This window comes from Pan paniscus, chromosome 22, assembly GCF_029289425.2.
Source record: "Pan paniscus chromosome 22, NHGRI_mPanPan1-v2.0_pri, whole genome shotgun sequence".
Classification (NCBI taxonomy): domain Eukaryota; kingdom Metazoa; phylum Chordata; class Mammalia; order Primates; family Hominidae; genus Pan; species Pan paniscus.
The window spans coordinates 42422919-42441103 of NC_073271.2; the positions used below are offsets into that span (position 1 = coordinate 42422919).

At 46.5% G+C, this 18185-nt stretch overlaps 1 protein-coding gene across 7 annotated transcripts in view; it reads left to right on the plus strand.

Annotated features, from left to right (window-relative positions):
- PCNT (pericentrin) overlaps positions 1-18185 on the plus strand; it is a 203298-nt gene that overhangs the window by 1962 nt on the left and 183151 nt on the right. For all 7 annotated transcript variants that reach the window (XM_055105153.2, XM_055105160.2, XM_055105158.2 and 4 more), the window contains exons 2-3: positions 1234-1446; positions 9286-9462. In XM_055105153.2, coding sequence (XP_054961128.2) covers positions 1234-1446; positions 9286-9462 — 390 coding nt within the window. The remainder of the gene's footprint in view (positions 1-1233; positions 1447-9285; positions 9463-18185) is intronic.

Here is an 18185-nt window from a genome sequence, read left to right on the forward strand (position 1 = left end):
GGGGGCAGGAGAAAGGGAGTCCCGAAAGCGCGAGGCGGAACCGCGGGAGCAGGCCGGCCTCTCTGCGAGGTGCGCGCGGCTCCCCTAGGATGTTCTGGCCGGGGCGCTGGGGAAGAGCGGGGCTCCCGGGCGCGGCGGGCAGGGGACGCGGGGCTAGGCCGGGGAAGGGCTGAGGCGGGCGGGAGGGGAAGGGGAGCCCGGAGCCTGCAGGGAGCTGCGAACAGGAGCAGAGCTCTCAGGAGGGTGGAGGCGGGAGGGAGGAACAAGACGCCGCCTGTAGGGCGACGCAGGCCGCAGACCAGGTCTGTGCTGTATCCCGACATGGATAGGTGTGGCGGAGGAGGACATGAAAATAAACGACATGAGGTTGACTTTGAAGAAAATATTTCCTTGAGAGACCATTTTCTTGTGTAAATGGCCTTGTGTAATTTTTCTGGGTCCATGAGCTTGTGTACTTGTGTTATCATTTACACAAATGTGTGTTCCATGCGTTTGTTTTTGTGGCCACAGTTGTCTTTTGAGGGAACAGATGTCTCCCCGTGAAAGGCTGATGTGGGATCGATCGCATACCTCTTGAGTAAGACGTTAGCGGGAGATGAGGCTCGCTCATAGTCTCAAACTCTCGGATTTGAGGACTGAGCAGAGCTAGGCTGTGCCTTCTGATGGGCGATGCTCTGTGGATGTCCCTGGTGCTTTGGTGAGCTGTGTCATGAAAAATAGAACATCTGATTCCATAAAGGAAGATGTGAGATTGACCTGGCTTAATTAATTTTTTGCTATTTCTGTATCTTGTCTCAGAATCTATGGCTAGGAAGTTTTGGCTGGGCTATATATTTCTTCAGTTGGGGGGAAATTGGGGCAAGAAAGGAGAGATTTAGCTTTTATATCATTTTAAAACTTAAATATGCCTTGATTAAGCTATCAATCTTTTATACAAATTTTTTTTAAAGTTTTATTTTTCTGTAAACTGCCAAGGGCTAGGAAAGCTATTCTGCCAATCAGCCGTATGGTTTTCTTTACCAGGCATAATTAGCAGTCCTCATTGTTAGACCCCTTGGATATAGATATTGATGAAGGCAGTGTTTGTGGAGAGCCATCTGTTGGCCAGGTGTGGCAGAGTAGACTGGGTCAGCCCTCGGGCCTCATGGTCCCCACCAGTCTGTTGACTTTGTGGTTCTGTTATTTTTTTCTCACTTACCTTTGCCTTTACTACTTATCTACATTTTTGCGCAGCTTGCTCACTTCCGACAGAGAAAAACAAAAGGTGACAGTTCGCATTCGGAGAAAAAGACGGCGAAGAGGAAGGGCTCGGCTGTCAATGCGTCTGTCCAGGAGGAGAGTCCGGTAACCAAGGAGGACAGCGCACTCTGTGGAGGAGGGGACATTTGCAAAGGCACATCATGTGACGACACCCCTGATGGGGCAGGAGGGGCCTTTGCCGCTCAGGTAGATTTGCTCAATGTTGTATTTGAACATTTCGCTTATATTCTAGTGATTTCTAGTGTGATTTACTAAAGATGGTCTTTGGTCTGTTTTTGCCTTTCAAAAGTGAGGAAAGAGGGTATTATTTTAGTTTATAAAAAGTGAGGGCCGGGTGCAGTGGCTTACGCCTGTAATCCCCGCACTTTGGGAGGCCGAGGCAGGCGGATCACCTGAGGTCAAGAGTTCCAGACCAGCCTGGCCAACATGGAGAAGCCCTGTCTATACTAAAAATACAAAAATTAGCCGGACATGGTGGCGCACACCTGTAATCCCAGCTACTCGGGAGGTTGAGGGAGGAGAATAGCTTCAACTTGTGAGGCAGAGGTTGCATTGAGCCGAGATCGCGCCAATGCACTCCAGACTGGGTGACAGAGCGAGATTCTGTCTCAGAAAAAAAAAAAAACAGTGAGTAAATTTTTATGGTTTTATTCTTTTTATTTTATTTTTTATTTTTTTGAGACGGATTCTCGCTCTGTTGCCCAGCCTGGAGTGCAGTGGCGCAGTCTCGGCTCACTGCAAGCTCCGCCTCCCAGGTTCATGCCATTCTCCTGCCTCAGCCTCCCAAGTAGCTGGGACTACAGGCGCCCGCCACCACGCCCGGCTAATTTTTGTATTTTTAATAGAGGTGGGGTTTCACTGTGTTAGCCAGGATGGTCTCAATCTCCTGACCTCATGATCTGCCCGCCTCGGCCTCCCAAAGTGCTGGGATTATAGGCATGAGCCACCCTGCCCGGCCTATGGTTTTATTCTTAATAAATTTGGGTTTTCTTTTTCTTTTTTTTTCTTTTGTTTGTTCCAGACAGTGTTTTGCTGTGTTGCCCAGCCTGGAGTGCAGTGGTGTGATCTCAGGTCACTGCAGCCTCAACCCCCTGGGCTCAAGTGATCCTCCCTCCTCAGCCTCTTGAAGTGTTGGGATTATAGGCATGAGCCACTGCGCCTGGCCCTGTTTTATCTTTATTATGTAATTTTGAGAAGTTTTGGATTAACTACTTGAAGACAAGTGTCAGTTGTTTGCTTTGTAATGGAAGATTGGGAGTTCTTCATGTGTGGTCGTGTCAGCCCCTTTGATGGGTGTTTCTTGGGACATTTAAAACATAATATTCCTTCACATAGTTGTAAATGCACCTGCTTGTCACATTTGTCTTTTACCTTTTTACTAAAAGTGAGATGAAGAGGGAAGGGGTGAAGGTGTTGCAGACATGGTGTCTTGCTGGAGGAGACTGGGTCTGGTGCTTGAGGCCTTGTGAGCTGCAGGGGCACCCCCATGGGCAGGTGTGGCAGGTGAGTGCACACTGAGTCCTGAAGGGGCTGGCCTTCCGGGCTCCTTGGGGGCCTACAAACCTGCCTGGAGGTGAGCTGTCCTTGGGCCTTTTGTATGAATTATGAACGAGGGCCTTAGGTGTTGAGTGTCCCTGCTGCTGCAGCAGAATGGGTGCAGGCTTTGATGTTTGCTAGGATTTGCTGGAAAACTGGTGGCCAAAGGCAGAATCTGGCTCAAGGTCATAATGTATGTATCCTGCTTTACTTAAAAAATTGAGTTGTTGCCAACAGTTAAAATTTGTGTTATTCTACCTACAAATCCTGAATTTTGCTTTTTATCTCTTGAGTGTTTTTGGTTGTTGGGTTGGTGTCTTTTTTTTTTTTTTCCTGTTTTCTTTTTAAGATACAGTCTTTCTGTTGCCCAGGCTGGAGCGCAGTGACACGAACTCGGCTCAGTGCAACCTCTGCCTCCCAGGCTGAAGCGATCTTCCTGCCTCAGGCTCCCAAAGTGCCAGGATTACAGGATTTCTGCCACCATGCTGGGCAGAAAGTTACTTTTGATATATTCTGGTTGCATATGTTTTTTGTTTTTTGTTTTTTGGTTTTTTTTGAAACGGAGTCTCACTCTTTTGCCCAGGCTGGAGTGCAGTGGTGCAATCCTGGCTCACTCTAACCTCTGCCTCCTGGGTTCAAGCGATTTTCCTGCGTCAGCCTCCCGTGTAGCTGGGATTGCAGGCGCCCGCCACCGAACCCAGCTAATTTTTGTATTTTTAGTAGAGACAGGGTTTCACCATGTTGGTCAGGCTGGTCTTCAACTCCTGACCTCAAGCAATCCACCCACCTTGGCCTCCCAAAGTGCTGGGATTACAGGCGTGAGCCCCTGCACCCGGCCCTCTGGTTACACATACTTTTTTTTTTTCTTCAAGGCGAAGTCTCACTCTGTCATCCAGGCTGGAGTGCAGCGGCACGCTCTCTGCTCCCTGCAACCTCCGCCTCCCGATTTCAAGCATTTCTCCTGCATCAGCCTCCCGAGTAGCTGGGATTACAAGTGGGCACCACCATGGCTGGCTAATTTTTGTATTTGTTTGGTTGAGATGGGGTTTCACCACATTGGCCAGGCTGGTCTCAAACTCCTGACCTCGTGATCCACCCGCCTCGGCCTCCCAAAGTGTGGGGATTACAGGCGTGAGCCACTGTGCCTGGCCTGCATAGACGTTTTAAAAGTAGTAAGCTGATAAATATATGTGGGAATCTCAGGATCCTATCAGAAAACCATTCCAAACTTAGCACATTTTGTGGTAAATTGTATTTGGAGACTGATGGGTCGTTAACATTAGAAGGCATGGTATAGACTCCTGATTAAACACTCATACTTTGCTGTTTCATCAGGTAGAGACTCTCTTAGTTTCTAACTCTGCTATTTGATGCATGCCTTCATTCAGGAAGATGATCTGATGAAAAGCATTTTGATTTTTGTTTTCAAAACCAGAAGGGCATATACCAGAAAATTAACAGTGGTGGTCAGAAAGGAGTAGAGTTATTGGTTTTTTCGTTGTTATGGTTTTTGGTATTTCCTACAATAAACACATTAGGTTACTTATATAACATTTTTTTTCATTTTAGATTTAACTATACCACTAATAAAACATGTATTTTGGACATCTTAAAGCAATCTATAAATACGAGGCCCATTACTGGTCCCCTTGACTTAGAGATGCACACGCACACTCACTGCACTTGCTGCATTTTGTGTCACCTCCTCGTGACCACAGTGGACAGGACACTTCACCCTCAAGTGTGGGGTGGTGTGGTAGATGTGAGGAGGGGTCTGCTTTCACAAAACTTGGTGAAACAATGGCAAGATGGCCAAGGTAAAGCATTTTGTTACTTATAAAATAACTGTTGCTGCGAGTAGTAACAACTGTTTAAAGCAATATTTTAAAAACCAAAAGCTGGTAAAATGTAAGGATACTTTCTCTAGGAAAATGTATGTGCTCCTGCAGCCAGGATTCTTCATGGAATGAAGGCATGGCAGGGCCTGACTGATTTTCATCTCACATCATCATCCTGAACTCCTCTGCACAGTTACAGCTTGACATCAGCAGAGACATACCTCCTCTTCCTGTCCATTGGCTCTAAAATGGTGGGCAAAGGTCAGGTACCAGTCAGCTTTTCCCACAGAATTCCTGACATTTTAATAAGCTAAACATGCAGTCATCAGGTATAACCCCTATTGGATCTTGGACATCAGCTTTTTTCCCCTTTTCTTTGAGATAGGGTCTTGTTTTCTTGACCAGGCTGGAGTGCAGTGGCGCAATCATGGCTCATTCCAGCCTTGACCTCCTGGCCTCAAGTGACCCTCCTGCGTCAGCCTCCCTAGTACCTGGGACTACAGGCATGTGCCACCATGCCTGGCTAACTTAAAAAAAAATTTGTAGAGACAGTGTTACACTGTGTTGTCAGGGCTGGTCTCAAACTCCTGTGCTCAAGTAATTCTCCCACCTCGGCCTCCCAAAGTGCTGGAATTATAGGTGTGAGCCATCCCACCTGGCTAAAATTTATTTTCTTTATACATGTATAGGTAAACTAAGTAGTATGTGTAGAATAGAGCCATTGTCTTTCTGCTGTATACCAAGTTAGGAATCAAATTTCTTAAGCCATTTTGTCAATTATATATATAAAAACCATTGGTGCTTTAGAAGCAGATATTTCATTAACTTTTTTCTGATTATATCATTGTACATCATCAGTTCAGTCTAAAAAGGAGTTTTTTTCATATGTATTATAAAATAGTTCATGATATTTGAGTTTAGTATGCCTTTAATCCAGTTGTAGATGTTAAAATAGGAGTAATTTTGTGTTCAAAATAGTGATCTTCTGAAAAGTGAAATTCTAGGAAAGTGTCCACTGTTTAAAGCTAGCAGCTGGTGGCCGTGTGGCCGAATAATGTCCCAGGCCAGGGCACTCCCCTCTCAGATGGTTGGTCATGCTGCGTCCGGAGATCGGGAATCCTCAAGGAACCTTTATGTTATAGTTGTACCAGTGCTTTAAACATAATTAAAGGTGCATTTGTTTTATTTTACCCATCTATAAATTGTGAGAGGTTTGGCTATGGAGAGTCTAGTGAGCTTATTGAACAGCATAAGAAGATAAGTGTGTGTGTGTGTGTGTGTGTGTGTGTGTGTGTGTGTGTGTGTGTGAAGGGGAGGGAGAAATTGTGCTTTCCAACATATAATAAATTGCTTACTTTGATCACTAACTGTTAGGTAAATACTGATGATTTCTAGCATAAGTCTTTTTTCTTTTTTTTGGAGACAGGTCCTCCCTCTGGCGCCCAGGCTGGAGTGCAGTGGCCCAGTCAGCTTACTTCAGCCTTGACCTCCCCAACTCAGGTGATCCTCCCACCTCGGCCTCCCAAAGTGCTGGGATTACAGGCGTAAGCCGCCGTGCCCAGCTGATATAAGACATATTTTTAACCAACTTTAAGATCTTAGTTTTTTTTCAGGATGGTTATAAGTGAAGGTAGAATTGCAGAAAGACTTTGTGGTAAATATTCAGGATTCGGCTCTGTTGCCTTACAATTTGTTAAGTGCATGATGGAAAAATAGTTGAAACAATGCAACAGCTGTCTCAGTTCTGAAAGTTAACTCAGAAATGGCAGAAAGCAAGGTCAGGCGTGGTGGCTCCGAGCACTTTGGGAGGCCAACGTGGGAGGATGGTTGAAACTCTGTCTGTATGAAAAATATAAAAATTAGCTGGGCATGACAGTGCACACCTGTAGTCCCAGTTACTCAGGAGGCTGAGTTGGGAGGATCACCTGAGCCCAGGAGTTTGAGGCTACAGTGAGCTATGGTGGCACCACTGCACGCCAGCCTGGGCGGCAGAGCAAGGCCTTGTCTCAAAAAAAAAAAATCATAAAAATAAAGCAATGGTAGAAAGCAGAATTTGACCTTTCAGTTACAGATGAGGAACAAAGTGAGGAGAGGCCATTTTTTGGTAAAGGAACCATCTGGCGGGATGCATTGGCTCATGCCTGTAATCCCAGCACTTTGGGAGGCCAAGGCAGGAAGATCACCTGAGGTCAGGAGTTCGAGACCAGCCTGGCCAACGTGGTGAAACCCCATCTCTACTAAAAATACAAAAATTAGCCGGGTCTCATGGCAGGCGCCTGTAATCCCAGGTACTCGGGAGGCTGAGGCAGGAGAATCACTTGAACCCGGGAGGCAGAGGTTGCACTGAGCCGAGATTGCGCCATTGCACTCCAGCCTGGAGGACAAGAGCGAGACTTTAACTCCAAAAAAAAAAAAAGAACCATCCAAAAATTGCTCAGAGGTCAAGAATTTCAGAAGAAAATACAAAAACTTTGGCTGAAGAAGATTTAACTAGTGCTATAGAAGGCTTAAGAAGTGTGGTTCTAGCACTTTTCCAACTCATATTTGTATCAAATACCAGGAAAAATAGTTATCACCATTTATCATCTAGATTTCTGGGCCGTCTTACTGTTTTGTCATTTTAAGTTGTTTTACATGTAATTTACAGAAGTAAGAATAAAGCAATAATTTAAAACAACTTTATTAGAAATTTGATCCAACCTCTTTGTATCAAGTAAGTTTTGACACAGAAACATTAGAAGTGTCGTCTTAAGGAAGTGGATGGTCCAGGTTCCTTTGAAGTGTGATCATTCATGTGAGCGGGCAGCTGATTGAGACTACTGTATCCCCTTTTCGTCCCTCACTTCCTCTTGATTCTGAGAAGATTGATCTAGGGTATTGTCAAATGAAGACTTGTCTGAGATTTTATTTTCATGTCAGTTTTGCCATCATCATTGGCCATTCGTGCTCTCTCTCTGCATTCATCTTGTGACTCATCTAATGATCCCGAAAAGTCGACACTGTCATTTTTCTTTGCTATTTTGGGAAGAAATTGAAATGTTCTTAGTGAATCATCTTGTTAAAGCAAGCTAATCTGGGCACTGTGGCTCATGCCTGTATTGTCAGCATTTTGGGATGCTGAGGTGGGAGGATTGCTTGAGCCCAGGATTTTGAGGCCAGCTTTGGAACATAATGAACAGAGACCCTGTCTCTACAAAAAAATAAAAAATAAGCTGGGCACAGTGGCGCATGCCAGTAGTTCCAGCTACTCAGGTGGCTGAGGCAGGAGGATCACTTGAGCCCAGGAGGTTAAGGTTGCAGTGAGCTGTGATTGCACCACTGCACGCCAGCCTGGGTGACAGAGCAAGACCTTGTCTCAAAAAATTAATTAAATTTCTTTTTTAAAGTGGAATTCATGGCCGGGCGCAGTGACTCACACCTGTAATCCCAGCACTTTGGGAGGCCGAGTTGGGCAGATCACAAGGTCAAGAGATTGAGACCATCCTGGCCAACATGGTGAAACCCCGATTCTACTAAAAATACAAAAATTAGCTGGGCATGGTGGCACGTGCCTGTAGTCCCAGCTACTCAGGAGGCTGAGGCAGGAGAATGGCGTGAACCCGGGAGGCAGAGCTTACAGTGAGCTGAGATTGTGCCACTGCACTCCAGCCTGGGTGACAGAGTGAGACTTGGTCTCAAAAAAGACAAAAAAGAAAAAAAAATTAGCCGGGCGTGGTGGCATGCGCCTGTAGTCCCAGCTACTTGGGAGGCTGAGGCAGGAGAATTGTTTGAACCCGGAGGCGGAGGTTGCAGTGAGCCGAGGTCATGCCAGTGCACTCCAGCCTGGGCGACAGAGTGAAACTTTGTCTAAAAAAAAAAAAATTACAGGCTGGGCACGGTGACTCACACCTGTAATCCCAGCACTTGGGGAGGCCGAGGCGGGTGGATCACCTGAGGTCAGGAGTTCAAGACCAGTCTGGCCAACATGGTGAAACCACCGGGAGTTTGAGACAGGAGAATCACTTGAACCCAGGAGGTGGAGGTTTCAGTGAGCCGAGTTCGTGCAACTGCATTGCAGCCTGGCAACAGAGCGAGACTCCGTCTCAAAAAAAAAAAAAAAAAAAAGTAGAATTCATTAAGAAGAGGGGCAGGAACATCATTAGGGAAATTACTTGCATTATAAAAATGTTTAGAGCTGGCCAGGTGCGGTGGCTCATGCCTGTAATCCCAGCACTTTGGGAGGCCAAGGCGGGCAGATCACGAGGTCAGGAGATCAAGACCATCCTGGCTAACGTGGTGAAACCCCTTCTCTACTAAAAATACAAAAATTAGCTGGGTGTGGTGGCGGGTGCCCGTAGTCCCAGCTACTAGGGAGGCTGAGGCAGGGGAATGACGTGAACCCAGGAGGCGGAGATTGCAGTGAGCTGAGATTGTGCCACTGCACTCCAGCCTGGGCGACAGAGCAAGACTCCGTCTCAAAAAAAAAAAAAAAAAAAATGTTTAGAGCTTGGGAATTGTTAATGCGGAAGGTGCACGTTCTGAACAGGTGGAAGTGAGCTCTACTTGTTAAATGAAGTCAGCATAGGCCTGCAGATAGAGGAGCTGGGAAGGGCCTGAGGCTGCAGCCCTAGACCTTGCTTTAAATGCTTCTTTCTGGTCCTCCCCTTCTTAGCCGGAGGACTGTGATGGAGAGAAGAGAGAGGACTTGGAACAGCTGCAGCAGAAGCAAGTCAGTGACCATCCTCCAGAGCAGCGTGGGATGTTCACAGTCAGTGACCACCAACCGGAACAGCGTGGGATGTTCACAATCAGTGACCACCCAGGAGAACAGCGTGGGATGTTCACAAAGGTATTCTTTAAGTTCTCTGTTAAGGTGTATTCTTTGTCAAAAGATTTCTTTATGTTGTAGAAATCCAAACCAGTGAGAGGACCTTCCATCTCTGCAGGGCCTCTCTTTAGAAGTGGAAACTGGAAGCATAGAGAGCTGGAGGCAGAGGCTCACCCTGTAGGCCCCACGTGCTGCCGCCTGCACGTTCCTAGTGTTGCCTGTGAATGGAAAGCTGCTCTTCATACCCTTCTCCCTGAGCTCAAATCTGCCTCCCATGTGATCTTCCTTTTTTGTTTTTCCCATGGGACATTGAAGAGAAGCCACCCTTCATAAGTTTGAGGAATGTCATGAATTCCCTTTATTCTAGTTGCCCTTGTCGATTGACTCACCTGTCTGTTCAGCCTGTTTCTTAGGCCTGGTACCTCGTTTCTCACATCATCAGTTTGTGACTGGAAGTCCTGTGCCAGTTGAGAGCCTGGCAGGGCAGGGAGGCTGTGGTCAGTCTGCATGTCCCTGGTTTCTGCCACGTTCCTGGTGGGATGAATTCCATACGTGTTGAGTTGATTACCTTTATTTTATTGACATGTTTTTTGTTAGCATGTGGAGGAAAACATTAAGTTTGGAATTGACTACTTTTAAAGTGTTATGTTAAAAGCATATATTTTAGGCTGGGCATGGTGGCTCACGCCTGTAATCCCAGCACTTTGGGAGGCCAAGGTGGGCGGATCACGAGGTCAGGAATTTTAGACCAGCCTGGCCAATATGGTGAAAACCCTCTCTACTAAAAATACAAAAATTAGCTGGGTGCCACTGCACTTTAGCCTGGGAGACAGACCGAGATTCCATCTCACACACACAAAAAAAGCCTCTATTTTAGCCATTTGATTCTAGCTAGACTCAGTTCACACTGCTTTAGGCAAGTTTGGTGGTTTTTTGGTTTTTGGGTTTTTTTTTTTTTTTCTTAATTGAGACGGAGTCTTGCTCTATTGCCCAGGCTGGAGTGCGGTGGTGCGATCTTGGCTTACTGTAACCTCCGCCTCCTGGGTTCAAGCGATTCTCCTGCCTCAGCCTCCCAAGTAGCTGTGATTATAAGCACCCACCACCATGCCTGGCTAATTATTGTATTTTTAGTAGAGACAGGGTTTCCTCATGTTGGTCAGGCTGGTGCTGACCTCAAGTGATCTGCTTGTCTCAGCCTCCTGAAGTGTTGGGATTACAGGCATAAGCCACTGTACTTGGCCAGCAAATTGTTTGTTTTTTGAGATGGAGTTTTGCTCTTGCCCAGGCTGGAGTGCAGTGGCGCGATCTCGGCTCACTGCAACCTCCGCCTCCTAGGTTCAAGTGGTTCTTCTGCCTCAGCTTCCCAAGTAGCTGGGATTACAGGAGCATGCCACCACTCCTGGCTAATTTTTATATTTTTAGTAGAGAAGGGGTTTCATCATATTGGTCAGACTGGTCTCGAACTCCTGACCTCAGGTGATCCTCCTGCCTTGGCCTCCCCAAGTGCTGGGATTACAGGTGTGAGCCACTATGCAGGCCAAGTTTAGTTTTTAATCTGCATTATTGCAGGAAAGATCTAACTCCTAGGTGAGGCCTGGAAGCACAGTCTCTGGTGGGTTCTATAAAACCCACTCTTCATTTATTTATTGACTTCTTGGGACCGGGTCTCATTCTGTCCCCTGGGCTGGAGTATGGTGGTGCCATCACAGCTTAGTGTAGCCTCAACGTTATTTTGATTCTTAAGTTGTTGCAGCTCTGTCCGTGGGGAGCCCCTTCAGGTGGCTCCTGTGTCATGTGTTTGAAGCACATCCTGGCTTGTGACACTGCAAGTTGGTGCCGCAAGCTCATCGTGTAGGTCCTGTCTCTGTTCTGAGTCCGCTGTTTCTCCAAGGAGTCTTGGTGTGTTTTACTGGATTATGGTGTTGAGACCAAGACCTGGGCACTAGGTGTGCTCACTCCTGCTGGGATGTTGCTGCTGCTTCTGGGCTCTCTCCGTGGACAGAGTGAGGAAGGGTGTGCCTGGGAGCTAGTCTGTGTGTACACTCATAGCTGTATTTATGTTCATTTGTATTTATAGACATATATATTAAATAGGAATACATACTGATACCTCAGAGCTTAATCCAGCACCACAGAGTTCATTCTGCCCTCCCCCCGAGGTTTATTTGCAGTCTCCTTCTCGGATAGTGAGAAGCCTGGCTCTCACTTCTGCCATTTATTTACTTTAAAAAAAAAAATTAGAAGGTTGTTTTTTTTGTTTGTTTGTTTGTTTGTTTTTGAGACAGTCTCGCTCTGTTGCCCAGGCTGGAGTGCAGTGGCAGGATCTCGGCTTGCTGCAGCCTCTGCCTCCTGGGCTCAAGTGATTCTCCTGCCTCAGCCTCTCTAGTAGCTGCAATTACAAGTGCTGCCACCATGCCTGGCTAATTGGGGTTTCACCATGTTGGTCAGGCTGGTCTCCAACTCCTGACCTCAGGTGATCCACCCGCCTCAACCTCCCAAAGTGCTGGGATTACAGGTGTGGGCCACCACGCCCGGCCCCATTTATTTACTTATTTGTTCAACTCTCCTGTAAGTGTATAATAGTTTCAGAATTAGCAACCCACATCATATAAGAAACAAATTTACCAAGTGGAGTTAAGTGTTTGTTATAGCTCCTTTGTCTCCATTTTCAGTTTCCAGTCACAACTGTTTTCCAAGGTTACTCAGGTCACTCCTCTCTTCCCCAGCCCCTCACTAAGGTTGTGTCTTCACTGGTGAGTATGTAGTCAGGTTCATTGGTCACTGGCTACTTCCTATCCTGGGATCCCACAACATCCTGGTCAATTTTTTAAAGTTGCATACTGTTTTGTTTTGTTTTTTGAGATGGAGTTTCGCTCTTGTTGCCCAGGCTGGAGTGCAGTGGCGCGATCTCGGCTCTCCGCAATCTCCGCCTCTCGGATTCAAGCGATTCTCCTACCTCAGCCTCCCGAGTTGCTGGGATTACAGGCATGCACCACCACACCCGGCTAGTTTTGTATTTTTAGTAGAGATGGGGTTTCACCATGTTGGTCAGGCTGATCTTGAACTCCCGACCTCAGGTGATCCGCCCCCACCTCAGCCTCCCAAAGTGCTAGGATTACAGGCATGAGCCACCGCGCGGACTGTTTTTTTTGAGACAGTGTCTTGCTCTGTTGTCCAGGCTGTAGTGCAGCGGTACAATCTCGGCTCACTACAGCCTTGAACTCCTAGGCTTAGGCAGTCCTCCCACCTCAGCCTCCCAAGTAGCTGGGACTACAGGCACGTTCCACCACACCTGGCTAAGTTTTGTTTTTATTTTTTTGTAGAGACAGGGTCTCACTATGTTGACAGGACTGGTCTTGAACTCTTGGGCTCAAGTGATCCTCCTGCCTCAGCCTCCAAAATGCTGGGATTACAGGTGTGAGCCACCTCGCCCACCCTAAAATTTGCATGCTTCTAAGTTCATTCTTTGTGATGCACAATTGTGTAGAGTCATATTCACCACCCAGTTACCCTCGAGAACAACCCCAGCCCCCAAGAGGGCCCGTGTCCTCTTTCTAACCAGCCGCTCTCTCCTTCCCCAGCCTCTGGCAACCAGTGGTCTGTTTTTTGTTCTATGGTTTTGCCTTTTCCAGAATGTTCTACAGATGGAATTCTATAATATGTAGGCTTTTGGGTCCAGCTTTTTAAATCACTTAGCAAAATGAGTTGAAGATTCATCCAAGCTTTAGATTGATCAGTAGCTCATTCCTTTTTGATGCTGGTTAGTACTTCATTGTGTGCATGGTACACAGTTTCTTTATCCACTCACCTGGTGAGGGACATCTTTCTTCTAGCTTTTTTGTGAATATGAATAATGAATGTGTCTTTTTTTCTCTTTTTTTTGAGACGGAGTTTTGCTCTTGCACTCTTGTCGCCCAGGCTGGAGCGGTGATCTCGGCTCACTATAACCTCTGCCTCCTGGGCTCAAGCGATTCTCCTGCTTCAGCCTCCCGAGTAGCTGGGATTACAGGTGTGCACCACCATGCCTGGCTAATTTTTGTATTTATTTATTTATTTATTTATTTATTTATTTTGAGACAGGGTCTCTCACTCGCCCAGCCTAGAGTGCAGTGGCCCATTCTCAGCTCACTGCAACCTCTGCCTCCCAGGCTCAAGGGGTTCTCCTGCCTCAGCCTCCCGAGTACCTGGGATTACAGGTGCATGCCACTACCACTTGGCTAATTTTTGTATTTCTAGTAGAGACGGGGTTTCACCGTGTTGGCCAGGCTGGTCTCGAACTCCTGACCTCAAATGATCCACCCGCCTCGGCCTCCCAAAGTGCTGGGATTACAGGCGTGAGCCACTGCACCCGGCCTAATTTTTGTATTTTTAGTAGAGATAGTTTTACCATGTTGGCCAGGCTGATCTCGAACTCGTGATCTCAGGTGATCTGCTCACCTCGGCCTCCCAAAGTGCTGGGATTACTGGTGTGAACAACTGTGCCTGGCCTGTTTTTATTTCCCTTCTTGAAAGCCTGGCTGGCGTAGACATATAGTTGGCAGTTGGTGTCTTGCCTGCCGGTGGTTTCGCTCTGCCCCTCTCTAGCTTGTGTTCACTGCCGTGGCCACCCTGAAGGCTTTTGTCTTTGGTGTTCTGCAGTTTTGATTTTATGTGTTCTTTAGAGGGACAGAACTAAAAGGATAGATAGATATATAAAGGGGAGTTTATTAAGGAGCATCGAGTCACATAATCACAAGGTGAGGTCCCACAGTAAGCCATCTGCAGGCTGAGGAGCAAGGAAGCCAGTCTGAGTCCGAAAGCTGAAGAACTTGGAGTCTGATGTTTGAGGGCAGGAAGCATCCAGCGTGGGAGAAAGATGGAGGCCAGAGGGCTAACCAGTCTAGTCTAGTCCTTCCACGCTCTTCTGCCTGGTTTTATTTTGGCCACACTGGCAGCTGATTAGGTGGTGGCAACCCAGATTGAGGGTGGATCTGCCTTTCCCAGTCCATTGACTCAAATTTTAATCTCCTTTGGCAACACCCTCACAGACACATTCAGGGACAATACTTTGTATCCTTCAATCCAATCAAGTTGACAATGTTAACTATCACACCAGGTGTGGCTTTTTATGATGTCTTTGATTCTGCTTGGGATCTAGGGTTTTCTTCAACGTGTGGATGATGCTTTTCTCATCTGTTGCCTCAAATCCTAACCAGTATCTCCATCATATCTTCTACCTGTTCTTTCTCTCCATTAAGTTTTAGACTTCTCTTGCATACCGTATTTGTCCATTCTCATGCTGCTAATAAAGGCATACCCAAGACTGGGTAATTAAGGAAGAGAGGTTTAATGGACTCACAGTTCCACATGGCTGGGGAGGCCTCACAATCATAGTGGAAGGCAAGGAGGACCAAGTCACATCTTAGGTGGATGGTGGAAGGCAAAGAGAGAGAACTTGTGCAGAGGAACTCCTCTTTATAAAACCATCGGATCTAGGAGACTTATTCACTCTCAGGAGACCAGCACGGGAAAGACCCGCCCCCATGATTCAGTTACCTCCCACTGGGCCCCTCCCATGACACGTGGGAATTGTGGGAGCTACAAGTCAAGATGAGATTTGGGTGGGGACACAGCCCAACCATATCACATACGTATAGCTCAGCCCACTTTTGTGCTTGCCTTCTTTTTGCTCTTGGCTGTAGGCTGGATCGTTTTATCTGTGTTATCTCCCATTTTTCTAAACCTCTGTTCATCTGTATATAATCTGCTGTTAAATATGTCCAGAGTTGTTAATTTTGTTCTTGCTGTTTTTAGTTCTATTTGGATTCTTTAAAATTGGTTGTTATTCTGCATAATTTTTTGTTTCCTAGAGATATTTTCAAACTTATTTTAACTGTACATCTTTTTTTGTGAGTGAATTGGTCTCCACTTTGGCCTGGTATTTGGAGGTGCAGTGAGCCTATCCACTTTGTTTTTTATTGAGATGGAGTCTTTCTCTGTTGCCCAGACTGGAGTGTAATGGTGTGATCTTGGCTCACTGCAACCTTCACCTCCCAGGTTCAAGTGATTCTCCTACCTCAGCCTCCCAAGTAGCTGGGATTACAGGTGCCCGCCACCATGCTGGGCTAATTTTTGTATTTTTTTTTAGTAGAGACGGGGTTTTGCCATGTTGGCCAGGCTGGTCTCGAACTCTTGAGACGAAGTCTCACTCTGTAGCCCAGGCTGGAGTGCAGTGGCGCCATCTCAGCTCACCGCAACCTCTGCCTCCCAGGTTCAAGAGATTCTCGTGCCTCAGCCTCCTGAGTAGCTGGAATTACAGACGTGTGCCACCATATCCGGCTAATTCTTGTATTTTTAGTAGAAATGGGGTTTCCCCATGTTGGCCAGGCTGGTCTTGAGCTCCTGACCTCAAGTGATCTGCCCACCTTGGCCTCCCAAAGTGCTAGGATTACAGGCATGAGTCACCGCGCCTGGCCAGCCCATCCACTTTGAATGGAATGTGTTGCTCGGGTTGATTTGGATCACTTTTATTATTTTGGGTCTGCTGTGGGTGCCACTTCTCAGGATCTTTTTTTGGTTCCTTGAATGTTTTCTGTTTTCCATATGTCCGTTATTCCGCTTGGAGTAGCACATTGTGTGGTCTTTTTTAGTGAGGTGTTTGTGTTACTTTTGTGAGAAGTCTGTGTTATGGCTCGTGGGAGTCCCTTCAAGTTCAGTGCCACATTTTCGTCTGATCAGTTTTCCAAAAATATCCCTTTCCCTAGACACGTTTTAATATAATTTTTATTTTTTATTTTATTTTTTCTCACATCTAGTAAGGCAGGGAATATTTTTAAATTTTTTTGTGGAGATGGGATCTCACTATATTGACCAGGCTAGGCTCTAACTGCTGGTCTCAAGCCATCCTCCTGCCTCGGCCTCCCAAAGTGCTGGGATTATAGGTATGAGCCTCCACACCTGGCCTCCTGGACGTGTTTTGTTTTGTTTTTTAATTTTGAGACGGGGTCTTACCCTGTTGCCCATGCTGCAGTAAGTGGCACAATCGTAGCTTACTGCAGCCTCCACCCCTGGGCTCAAGCAGTCTTTCTACTCAGCCTCCTGAGTAGCTGGGAACACAGGCGCGCACCACCATGCCTGGCAAATTTTTAAATATTTTGTAGAGATGGAGTCTTGTTACATTCACTAGGCTGGTCTCAAACTTCTGGCCTCAAGTGATGCTCCTGCTTTACATGCTTTTTACTTATTTTTTTTTTTTTTAAGATGGAGTCCCGCTCTGTTGCCCAGCCTCGAGTGTGGTGATGCAAATTCGGCTCATTGCAACCTCTGCCTCCCAGGTTCAAGTGATTCTCATGCCTCAGCCTCCTGAGGAACTGGGATTATAGGCATGCGCCGCCATGCCTGACTAATTTTTTATTTTTAGTAGAGATGGGGTTTTGCCACGTTGACCAGGCTGGAGTGCAATGGTGCAATCTTGGCCCACTGCAACCTCTGCCTCCTAGGCTTAAGTGATTCTCCTGCCTCAGCCTCCTAAGTAGCTGGGATTACAGGCGTGCACAACTGCGGCCAGCTAATTTTTGTATTTTTAGTAGAGACAGGGTTTCACCATGTCGCCCAGGCTGGTCTTGAACTCCTGACCTCAGGTGATCTGCCCGCCTCGCCCTCCCAAAGTGCTGTGATTACAGGCGTGAGCCACTGTGCCTGGTCTCCATACTGTTTTTTATAGTGATTGTACTAGTTTACGTTCCCACCAGCAGTGTAAAGGTTTTCTGTTTTCACTGCATCCATACCAACCTGGATGTGTTTTTTATCTGTTTGTGTCATCAATTCTTTCTTTTTTTTTTTCTTTTTTTTTTTTTGAGACGGAGTTTTGCTCTTGTTGCCCAGGCTGGAATGCAATGGCATGATCTCGGCTCACTGCAACCTCCGCCTCCCGGGTTCAAGTGATTCTTCTACCTCAGCGTCCAGAGTAGCTGCGAATACAGGCATGTGCCACCACGCCCAGCTAATTTTTGTATTTTTAGTAGAGACGGGGTTTCAGCAGATGGTCTCAATCTCTTGACCTCATGATCCGCCTGCCTTGGCCTCCCAAAGTGCTGGGATTGCAGGTGTGAGCCACCGTGCGCAGCCAGTGATTTCTTTCAGCAGTGTTTTGTGGTTTCCCTTGTAGAGATTTTTCCCCTCCTTGGTTAGGAATATTCTTAAGTATTTTATTTTATTTTTTGCAGCCATCGTAAAAGGTGTTGAGTTCTTCATTTGGTTCTCAGCTTGGTCACTTTTGGGGTATAGCAGTGCTACTGATTTGTGTATGTTGATTTCGTGTCCTGAAACTTTACTGAATTCATCGATCAGATGTCGGAGCTTTCTGGATGAGTCTCCAGGGTTTTGTAGGTAAACGATCCTGTCATCGGCAGACAGGGACTGTTTTTCCTCTTTACTGATTTGGATGCCCTCTATTTCTTCTCTTGTCTGATTGCTCTGGCTAGGACTCCAGAGCAGTGGTGAAAGTGAGCATCCTTGTCTTTTTCCAGTTCTAAAATGCCTTCAACTTCTCCCTTTTCAGTATAATGTTGGCTGTGGGTTTGTCATGAATGGCTTTTATTGTCCCTTCTGTGCCGATTTTGCTGAGGGTTTTAATCGTAAAGGGATCCTGGATTTTGTCAAATGCTTCTTCTGCATCTATCGAGATGATCACATGATTTTTCTTTTTAATGCTGTTTATGGGGTATATCACATTTGTTGACTTGTGTGTGTTGAACCTTGCATTC